The sequence below is a fragment of the Haliotis rufescens genome, unplaced genomic scaffold (assembly GCF_023055435.1).
Source record: "Haliotis rufescens isolate VD_foot unplaced genomic scaffold, xgHalRufe1.0.p SCAF_9, whole genome shotgun sequence".
In the NCBI taxonomy this organism is placed as follows: Eukaryota; Metazoa; Mollusca; class Gastropoda; order Lepetellida; family Haliotidae; genus Haliotis; species Haliotis rufescens.
The window spans coordinates 41,644,531-41,656,750 of record NW_025964383.1 but is presented as its reverse complement, the minus strand read 5'-3'; the positions used below and the strand labels follow the sequence as shown (position 1 = coordinate 41,656,750).

General features: G+C 39.4%; 1 protein-coding gene across 7 annotated transcripts in view; it reads left to right on the top strand.

Moving 5' to 3' along the window:
- Nucleotides 1-12,220, top strand: part of LOC124111080 — a 78,026-nt gene that overhangs the window by 36,665 nt on the left and 29,141 nt on the right. For 2 of the 7 annotated variants that reach the window (XM_046470649.2, XM_046470648.2), the window contains exons 2-5: nucleotides 2,580-2,645; nucleotides 3,340-3,405; nucleotides 6,813-6,854; nucleotides 7,743-7,793. The exons of 1 other annotated variant lie outside the window; for it this stretch is intronic. In XM_046470649.2, the coding sequence (XP_046326605.2) occupies nucleotides 2,580-2,645; nucleotides 3,340-3,405; nucleotides 6,813-6,854; nucleotides 7,743-7,793 (225 nt within the window). The remainder of the gene's footprint in view (nucleotides 1-2,579; nucleotides 2,646-3,339; nucleotides 3,406-6,812; nucleotides 6,855-7,742; nucleotides 7,794-12,220) is intronic. 4 more of the 7 variants (XM_046470650.2, XM_046470651.2, XM_046470653.2 and 1 more) reach the window with 4 other exon arrangements.

Here is a 12,220-nt window from a genome sequence, read left to right as displayed (position 1 = left end):
GATATGTACAATCACGTGATAGATATGTACAACCACGTGATAGATGAGTACAACCTTGTGGCAGATATGTACAACCACGAGGTAGACATGAACAACCACATGATAGATATGTACAACCTCATGATAGATATGTACAACCTTGTGGTAGATATGTACAACCTTGTGGTAGATATGTACAACCACGTGATAGATGTGTACAACCCTGTGGCAGATATGTACAACGTAAAACGTAGTTGAGATGTCTAAAACCACGTGATATAGACATGTACAACCACGTGGTAGACATGTGAAGCCACGTGTTGTGCATATACAACCAGGTGGGTGATGTACACATGTACTCCACACTGTATGCACATAGGTATAAATTGAGAAAATGTTTAACATAAGTATTGTGTCGTCGTTCAGGCTGCCCTATCGGTAAGGATTTACAACGTCGCGTAAAGATGCACGTTATATTTGCTGCTGAGTAGATGATGATTAAAATGCTGTCAAGCAATGTCTGCCTATCCGCCTCCCGTTCATGATTGTGCTGAGTTGCTGTGAGGTCGACGTGATGTGCCACTGTAATCAACTCTGTGCAGCTCAGTCCTACAGGGTGTAAAATCAATGGCAAGATACACATTGATGAATAGATGTGTGTTAGTGTGTGGCAGAGTGATAGGTGAGTGAGAGCAAACATTGTTTGTTAAACCTTGATCTACTCTGTGAGATAAATAAATGAATATCACACAAGAATACATTAACGTACATAATGCGTGATACATTCAAGCCAAAGCCCTAGTGTCATTCAGCATCCAAACAAAACCCAAACATGATCTCAACATAATCCAAACATGGCCAAAACAATGATCCAACCATGATCCAAATAAGATCCAAACATGGCCCAATCTATGATCCAAACAAGATCCAAACAAGATTCAAACATGATCGAACCAAGATCCAAACCTGATTAGTGAATGATCCAGCTGTGACCACTCCCCATTTTAATATGTAAAGAACACCCTAAACACCCCACCCACGTCCCTACTCACACCCCACCCTACACCCCACACCCACAAAAATGGTACCGGCTATGACAGCATATTGATTTGGTTTTTGCCGTGACATAATAATGGTTTTAACTCGTGTTTGTGATTTTTGGTGTTTTACGCCTCACTCACACATTGAAAGTACAATGTATGGTCTATCACGATAGAAGAATTAGGTTTGAAAACAATACATTCACGAATCACTGGAAAATGGTGACATCATATGCTGGCGAGAACAGTGCCCTTCCCTGTTTGTATTACCGTGTAATCTACATAAGAGCTGATCATGACATGATCCCGGAATATAGTTCTCGCAAGTAATTTTGTGGTTGACTTCACAAGTAGGGCACGTCTCACTGAACAGCTGCTTCACTGAATCATCGTCGACAATAACGCGCAATACAATATTAAACGACAGGTATAGCCTTTAGTACATATTCATACAGATATTGATATTTTTTAATAAAACACTCACATTCTCTTATTCTATGACCACAAAGTGGTTTCATGGACACAGGAACTCACTCGTGTGAGACGTTCCCTATGAAGAGGTTTGACAGCGCCGAACCCCCATGCTCGTGGCGTCCACCAATCTCGAAGAGGTCCACGACTGCATCTTATCAAGCCTTCCTCCCACACCAAACTCCAACTTTAATACAGTTCAAAGGGGCGTCAAACCAAACCATTACCCTCTTCAGCGGCAAGTCCACCATAAAAGCCACAAACCACATGCACAACAATACCTGTGCCACTAGGTTCCTCTCCCGTGATGGCAGCCTGTGTGTTTGGAGCAAAGAAATCAAAACAAAACAAACCTACAGCTTTCCTCCACGCTTTTTAATGACCTTCGCGCATGAAGATGAACAAAGCAATCTCATTAAGCCTCTGTGATCCCCGCCGCGCAAATAATCCGCTGCAGCATAATGCATGACAAAGAAGATTGATTGGATACCCTTTGTAAGCATTTGCAAGGAATACACAAAACATACCCATGAAAACGCATTCTCAAACAGATATATAATACAACGTTAACCCAACCTTTGATAGAGATGATCAGATATATCGATCTATTATCATATACAGTTTGTAAGAGGCGACTAACGGGATCGGGTGGTCAGACTCAGTGATTTGGTTGATGCCTGTCATCGTATCCCAATTGCGCGGATCGATGATCATGATGTAAATCACTGGGTTATCTGGTGCAGACTCGATTATTTACAGACCGCCTTCATATAGCTGGATTATTGCTGAGTGCGGTGCAAGACCACAAACAAAGCATATACACTTGACATATCATGAGAATCAGTTTTGTGTTTCATGGAAAAATATTCCTGTTAAAAGTGGAGTACTATCAGGGACGACATGGTTACGTTTAGAATGGCCTGCTGCGATGTCGGTAAATGTGTCGCCTGTTTGACAACGTTTACAACGATTGAGTACTATACATATAGGACAACCGTTCGCTTGAGTTTTCTTCATTTTGCCACTGTATTAACATTCTAAACAAAGAGTACGTCAATACTTTGAACTGAATGACCATTGTGTTGACAGCTGTTACTGTGAGTCCCGCAACGTCAGCCGGAGGTTCCAACACTTCATCAGCCGCCCCACAGCCAGGTACCGTTAGCGTTACAATCGGTGCAGGTTCACCCGGTGGAGATACACATATACGTAATAGCAATAAACCTGATTACATATTCCTTTATACTTGGGTACGTTTACATTTTTAGTTAACGGCACAGTGGTCGTACTTTCAATACTGACATAACAGTACAGTCGCTGGACTTGGTGGTGATATTGTTATAACATTGACGTATAGGTACAGTCGTCATACTTCGTGATGGTATTGTTATAACACTGGCATATAGGTACAGTCGTCATACTTGGTGATGGTATTGTTATAACATTGGCATATAGGAACAGTCGTTATGCTTGGTGATGGTATTGTTATAACATTGACGTATAGGTAGAGTCGTCATACTTGGTGATGGTATTGTTATAACATTGGCATATGGGTACAGGCGGTATACTTGGTGATGGTATTGTTATAACATTGGCATATAGGTACAGGCGTTATACTTGGTGATGGTATTGTTATAACATTGGCATATAGGTACAGTCGTTATACTTGGTGATGGTATTGTTATAACATTGGCAAATAGGTACAGTCGTTATACTTGGTTATGATACTGTCATAACAATGACATATAGATACAGTCGTTACACTTGGTGATGGTATTCTTATAGCATTGACATAACGGTATATTCGTCATACTTGGTTATGAACTGAATATTACCATTGTGTTGACAGCTGACACTGTGAGTCCCGCAACGTCAGCCGGAGGTTCCAACACTTCAACAGCCGCCCCACAGCCAGGTACCGTTAGCGTTACAATCGGTGCAGGTTCACCCGGTGGAGATACACATATACGTAATAGCAATAAACCTGATTACATATTCCTTTATACTTGGGTACGTTTACATTTTTAGTTAACGGCACAGTGGTCGTACTTGGTGATGGTAACATTTCAATACTGACATAACAGTACAGTCGCTGGACTTGGTGGTGATATTGTTATAACATTGACGTATAGGAACAGTCGTCATACTTGGTGATGGTATTGTTATAACATTGGCAAATAGGTACAGTCGTCATACTTGGTGATGGTATTGTTATAACATTGGCATATAGGTACAGTCGTTATACTTGGTGATGGTATTGTTATAACATTGACGTATAGGTACAGTCGTTATCCTTTGTGATGGTATTGTTATAACGTTGGCATATAGGTACAGTCGTTATACTTGATGATGGTATTGTTATAATAATTGGTATATAGGTACAGTCGTTATACTTGGTTATGGCACTGTCATAACAATGACATATAGGTACAGTCGTTATACTTGGTTATGGCACTGTCATAACAATGACATATGGGTACAGTCGTTATACTTGGTGATGGTATTTTTATAGCATTGATATAACGGTATATTCGTTATACTTCGTTATGGTACTGTCATAAGAACGACATATGGGTACAGTCGTTCTACATGGTGATGGTATTCTTATAGCACTGATGTAACAGTACAGCCGTTCTACTTGGTTACTTGGGGTAAAATAATAACACTGATATAACAGTACTGTCATAATACTTTTCTGTGACAACGTTATGTTCGAGCTGTCGTCCAAACAATGTTTTCAGCCTAGTAATTAATGGTGATACGAAGTGTCACTATATATGTGTGTTAAAGTATACTTGGTTTAAGTAATATTTCAATGATGACGTCATTTACTTCTGTGTTGGATAAGATACTTCTGTGTTCAAACTGTCATGGTATTACTGGGCGCAATTACTACTCCATTACAGGTTATTATTATAACAGTCCAAGCAGCTCAGGATAAGTATCCAATAACTTGTATAACAATCATGAATATCTCGTGAACTGTTACTGCCCTGTGAGTAGATTCGGCAATATAAAACACACGTGAGCAATAACTGTACCATTACCTAGCCGATCATTATGACACTCTTGTGAGTAATCGCTGTCATATCCGTGGTTAAGGGATCAACAATGTGTTGTTTCATTACTATCCTATTTCATGGTGGGGTGTTACAAAATGTTATTAACATCGTAGTACTATAAATCCCTAGGAGTGGTGGGAGCTCATAACACACTGGAACAAACTCAACATTTCCAATCATGATATGGAAAGTCTGAGCGATGTAAATAAAACCTGTGCAAAAATGTCACCTTTCCAAAACTTCTCACGAATCTCACAACATATCCCCAACTATGCAAACATGTCCACAAGTATTCAAACATTTCCACAACTATCCAAACATTTCCATAACTATTCAAACATATCCACAACCATTCAAATATGTCCACACCTATTCAAACCTATCCATAACTTTCCAAACATGTCCCAACAACTATTCAATCATGTCCACAACTATTCAAACATGTCCACAATATTCAAACATTTCCACAACTATTCAAACATGTCCACAAGTATTCAAACATTTCCACAACTATCCAAACATTTCCATAACTATTCAAACATATCCACAACCATTCAAATATGTCCACACCTATTCAAACCTATCCATAACTTTCCAAACATGTCCCCACAACTATTCAAACATGTCCACAACTATTCAAACATTTCCACAAGTATTTAAACATTTCCACATCTATTCAAACATATCCACATCTATTCAAACATATCCATAACTTTCCAAACATATCCCCACATTTATTCTAACATTTCCACAACTATTCAGACATATCCACAATTATTTAAACATGCCCACACCTAATCAAACCTATCCATAACTTTTCAAACATGTCCACACAACTATTCAAATATTTCTACAACTATTCAAACATTTCCACAACTATTCAAACATGTCCACAAGTATTCAAACACATCCACAACAATTCAAACATTTCCACAACAATTCAAACATTTCCACAACAATTCAAACATATCCACAACTATTCAAACATATCCACAACTATTCAAACATTTCCACAACTATCCAAACATATTCCCAACTATTCAAACATATCCCAAACTATTCAAACATTTCCACAACAATTCAAACATACCCACAACTATTCAAACATACTACAACTCTCCAAATAGATCCACAACTATTTAAAGAGCCACAGATTTTCAAACTATTCAAACATATCCAAAAACACCCACACATTTTTGCAGCATTACACACATGCATTTTAGTACTTTTTTAATCTTAATGACCTTATTTGTGGCGAAAGAAATTGAAAGTGTACTTTTATATATTCATAGCTGTATATGAATTCTAATTCCTAATCGCATTAACCATCAGTCGAATCAATACATAAGACTTCAACAGTTGAGGCTCTCGACTCCATTACGGTTTTGGTCTACACGAAGATATCTTCGTGAAACGGGGCTCTGGGTATATTTTCTCCTCGATCAGGCGGTTGAGGTGCTATGATACTTTTGTTTTCACTAGAAATACGTTATTCCCCATTTTTCAGACTTCCGAAATATTATTGTACTTGCTATTCATTGAGTGAAAGAGTGAGTTCGAGCTGTGTCCCCTTTGAACAATATTTATGTCCCGGGAAGCCCGAAGTGATGGCAAGTGTACACGTTTACCACTGTGGTGCTTCTCACGAGCACGTGTATGTTCCCGACAGACACATGAACATAATCAGTGTGTATGACTACATGTAAATCAAGGTTGTGCTAATGATTATTTTATCAAATGAATGTAACCATCTTTTATATCATGTAATAATAATTATCGCTCATGGTTACATGGAGATAGGACTGCTCCCGTGGTGTAGCAGATATAGCGTCTTCCAGGAGAGCGTACGGTCGAGGGTTCGATCCTCGGCAGCGTTATAACGAAGCACGTTCAACGATGGTACTTGTTGTTACCCTGCCTGACACTCGGCATTAAGGGCCTGAAACAAGGATTGGCTGGCTGGGAGTGAGCACACACACACACACACACACACACACACACACACACACACACACACACACACATGTATGCACGTCGACACATCTAATTTCCCAGGTTGGACAGGATACGCTAACATTTTTTGCGAACACCTGGTATTATCACAATTTGATAATAAACACATGTTCATGATATAGTCGGAATCGTACAATCGGCTCTGCTTTCCAAAGACATTTTTTGCAATTATTTGCATTAGTGTGATTATTATGAAATATAGTTGAACTCTGTTGACGTATTAAAAGTCACCGTCAATGTCTTCCAGCCGCATCAAACGCCACAGCCAACGCTACGTCTTCGGAGACAGGTATATACCTCACTGTTCCATTTCATTTTTTGTCATTCATTTTAAAGCAACTGCAGCTTACTGTAAGACTTAAACAAGCATGATAACGAAGTGCTAGTTTGAATATAAACTGCCGGGCAAACGAAAGTATACGCTAATGTTTGATGGTGGCTAAAATTAATCGAACAAGAAATGGTTATTCGATGGTGATGTATTTCATATGGTATCATAATTGTGTTTTGGTCCGTTTGCAGCGTTTCGGCGACTGTTTCATCCCAGTAACGTTTATGTTTTTTAGTTTAAATCAAATTTTCAAGTGTATACTTTCTTTTGACCTGCAGTTTAATTTATGTCGGTTTATCCGTTGTCTATACCACAGAGCTTCTACGGATTATTGCAGTACCATACACTTACATCGAAAACGAGATATCGTAAATGATGAAAGCATACAGTGAAGCCTCCTTAATCCGGAACTCGTTAATGCAGAAACCCCACCTTCCGGGCGGGTATTTTCGGAACGTGTACATGCATACATGCATGTTCATTATTCGTACACGGCATTCCTTAATCCGACGATTTTGTTTGGGGACTTCATTGGAGTGATACAGTCCGGATCAAAGGGGTTTCACTGTAGCCATGTCCTTTCGCAGACGCTAGCGAAGACCTTCACTTTATATGACACCATTACAAGTATCTTCAATCTCAGCTCATGTCTTGCCTGGCTTATAACGAGGCTATTCATGCAAGGGACTTTACTATAGCTTAATAAAACTTACTGCACATGACGCGCAAAGTATTCTACTCGCTATATAATACAAGTGATTTATTAAATGCGTTTGTAACTTGATCGGTGGAGGTTAAATGTTATGCCTACAGTCTGTATTAACGACAAACTACGTGTATTCACAGCAAAGACTGACAATACGTCCGGGAATGCTACTGTCACGCCCGGAAAAGAAGGTAGTTTTGTGGCTGGTATCAAGGTTTTTCTTGTAGTGGTTTCTCCTAGCTTTTTGTGTTAAAACAGTTATTTCAGTTTATTTCATAGTTAACAAATGACAATACTCCCGAGGCGGGTAAACATTATTTAACTGAAGGTGCAGACCAAAATTAGATCAGGCTAAATTTGTTTGTTTGTTCGTTGTTTAACGCCGCACTTAGCAATCTTCCAGCTGTATGACAGCGGGTTGTAAGTAATCGAGTCTGGACCAGACAATCCAGTGATTGACATCATGAGCATCGATCTACGTAATTGGGATACATTGACATGCATGAGCCAAGTCATCGAGTCTGACCACCCGATCCCGTTAGTCTCTAACGACAAGAACAGTCGCCTTTTTCGTGAAGCTTTTAAGCATGGGTTGCTGAAGACCTATTCTACCCGGACCTTTGCGGGTCTAGACTAAGTTTAAGAAGCGCAGTTCCTGACACATTAGTTCCTAAGATACGTATTTTATGGTTCATTTCAATTGATACCTTTTATCTGTATCGGGCAAATGTAATATTTTAGAAGACTAGTGTAATAATATGTTGTGCTGTGACTTTAAATCATTTTTATACTTTTTTGTTTTGTCTGATCGGCTTCTCCATTGCTTGAATAGTCACTGCTCAGAAATGATATCGTATTTACTCGCAGTTTTAAATTATTAATTTATTCATAAAGTAGATTAGTTAATTATCATATCTACATATGTATCTCATAGTTCTTGTTCCAAATGGCAGCTATTAATCTAGCACCAACAAACCGGATATCGCGTCAAGAACAACAGATAGTGTGGGCTGGTATCATATTTTTGTAATGGCATCTCCTGCATATTAATATTAAAGCAGTTATTTTAGTTTAATTCATGATAAACGAACTAGTTACTCTGCATTAAGAAATAGTCCAGATTAAACATGCGACCTATAATAATCGAGTCCACTTCGCAGATAAGTGGTTGACAGAATGAGCAACCATCCATGCCTGCTGAGTATAATCAAACACTGTCAGCCACCCGATACTCATTAGCTGGTTATGAGTGAGTGAGTTTAGAAACTATGTTAGTTATGTCATAGCATGTCTCTATATTTTTTAAGAAAGCCCGAAAAAATGTAGGTATAACACGATTACTGCTAACCTCGAACCTCGACTGTTCCCAACAGGCATGTGGAATGTTGAACCCATTCTGCCGCGGGATCTCTCTAAATGCCGCTCCCCACTTGACGGGTACAATTTGTGAAGCACATTTCTAGCGTTCCTCTGGTGTCCTGGTGCAAACCATTGTGATGCAATTCATTGTAGCTATTTCTCCTAGGAGATATCGCTTGATCTAACACAAGCGATATCTCATGTGGAAGCCAATTTTGGATGATAAATGAATCTTCAATCTAAGGCCATATCTAGACAGCCCATTCATGCAAGGGACATGATTACAACATGTTATTTAAAAGTTGCTGTAGATGCTGCTCAAAACCTTGTACTCGCTGTAAAATACAAGAGAGTTATGCCCTTTGATCGGTGGAGGTTAAGCTTTATGCAGTGTGTATTAACAAACTACAGTAAACTACGTTTATAACGAACTGACGGATAAAACGAAATGTGTTTTGATACCGCCCATTTGCTGTATATTTGCTGTCTATATGCTCATAACGAACTACGGAAAATTAGCGGTCCCTTTGAGTTCGTTATAACCGTAGTTTACTGCACGTGTATTGACAGCAAAGGCCGACAACCCACCCGGCGGTGGTGCTGTTGTGGAGGTTCCCACATTGCCAGTCGCTATTGTTCAGATATAGAAATCATTCAGCAGGGTAATCCCCAAAACAATAGGGTATTAGGTTATAGTCTGTTTCTCTCTGTAACCTATAGTTCATAGCCAGCCAATAATAAATAAAGTAATAGTAAATATTAAGTGAATTTTGTATTCATATCGCATAAATCTGGTGATGTATTCATATGTCATTACAAATTCTGGCAATTATTTTATAACTATTCAGCTGATAACTTGGAAAAAATCCTCAGATGGTTATGATCATTTCTAGAACTACAGTAAACTACGTTTATAACGAACAAGCTTAACACGAACTGGCGGATATAACGAACTGTTTTTTTGGTCCCGACCATTTGCTGTGTATATGCTGTATATATGTTTATAACGAACTACGGTTATAACGAACTAAAATTTGTGGTCCCTTTGAGTTCGTTATAGCCGTAGTTTACTGTACTAAAAACGTCATTGACTGTGTTTACTGTTGCTGGGCAACCTGCCAGACAACACTTCCAGTGAAGGCTGGCATCATCAGTAGTCTTAACTCTATATTTAAAGTCGGAATAAATCAAGGGTCTACCACCACGAGAACTTGGAACGCATCTAATGTAACGCCAAACACAAAAGGTAGTTTTGATTCTGGGATTTTTTTGCGGTGGTTTCTTCTACATTTTTTTATTGGAGCAGCTGTAAGTACAACTTGTGCATAGTCTCAGAGTGAGGCACCTAATCACCAGCACACAACGTGCCTCACTCCCGAATGGAAGTCAACCAAAAAAGGTACCAGAATGTGTACTTTGCATCGAAAGTGTAATCCCAAATGTAATATTTGTTACATTTGACCATTTTCTGAAAGGTTTTGTGTATTTAAAGTAGTCAGTTTATTTTGTTTCATGGTTAACGAATGAAACATAATTTTATTGAATGCCCTGGCCAAAATCAGATCATGCTTATTTTAAGAATTGCATGTTTTTAGAAAGAACACATACTCTCTTGATACACTTTTTTTTCTAATTTAGCAGGTACTTATAGAATTTTTTGTCTCAATCGGGAAACTCTTCTTAACTGTTTGTGTCTTGTTTAACGCCGCAATCAGCAGTACCCCAGCTCTGTATCGGCGGCTTGTATATACCCGTATCAATACAGACAATCCAGTGATTGATGTTATGAGTAACAATCAGGGTGAAACGCTATCAACCAGGTCACCGAGCATGACCACCCGATCCATGTGGTCGCCTTTTACTGCCACCATAGGTTGCAAGGAACCAGTCCTAATATAACCCAGAATCCACCGAACGAACGCGGTGTAAAGCATGGACAGAAAGACTTCTAAAACAGGCCTATGAATGTTGTGGCGAATTGTCCTGGATTTATATAACTGAATGCAGATAAAGTACAGTAAACTACGTTTATAACGAACACGCTTATAACGAACTGGCGGATATAACGAACTGTTTTTTGGTCCCGGCCATTTGCTGTGTATATGCTGTATATATGTTTATAACGAACTACGGTTATAACGAACTAAAATTTGTGGTCCCTTTGAGTTCGTTATAGCCGTAGTTTACTGTACACCGGATAATCCAGAATATGCTAATGTTAGTCATGTTTTGTCGGAAATTTAATTCGTTTTAAACAAATGTTGGTATTTTAATGTTTTGTTTGTTTGTCTGGTTGTTTAACGCGGTCTGTATATATTTTGAGCGGACAATCCAATGATTGACGGTATTGTGATGTTATAGCCAATGAAATATAAACAGAAAAGAGTAGATTGAACGTATCGTTTACTATTGTTTCCTCTCATCGCCATTTTATAAAAAAACCAACACGAAATAATGTGTGAGTGAGGATGCTCTGGCATGTAGGAGAATAACCCCAAGTGATGCTGATTTGAGACGTTCACCACTTTGGTGAAACCCACGAGCACGGGTATGGTGCTGACAAACCAAGAGGGGGCGAACCGCCCCGTTTATTATATAGTGCCAATGGTGTGCATCCATGCACACATAAGGTGTCGAACATCAGGACACCTCTTTTTAATCGCTTTTGTGTTTGGTTCTTGTTTGACGCCGCATTCCGCAATATTGCAGCAATATGACGGCGGTCTGGCAATAATGAAGTCTGGAGCAGATAATCAAGTGATTGACATCATTGGCATCGAAATACGCAATGGGGATACGACGATATGTATGCACCATGCCAGCCAGCTTCACAACCCAATCCCGTCTCCTCATAAACGCTTTTGGAATGTTCGGCAAACGTTTTTTAAGCAAATAGACATCGCATCAATGTATAGATGGTGAGGTGAAATTGGGTTTAACGTCGCGTCCAAGATTATTGCACTTATATAGCGACGTGCATGCACGTGTATGTGTGTGTGTGGCTGCTTGTACTAGTCCGGACTGATGCCGATTTATAGTGCTAGCTCACTGAGATACCATGCCGCAGTTTAACATGAATACCCCACTCAGACACAGTATACTGACTCCGAGCCGACCAGTCCTTGTTTTAGCCCCTTAATGCCGAGCGCCAGGCAGGGTAACAACAAGTACAATCTTTTAACGTCTTTTTGTGTGACGCGGCCCGGGATCGAACCCTGGACCTTCCACTCTCCGGGCGGACGCTCTACCACTAGACCAC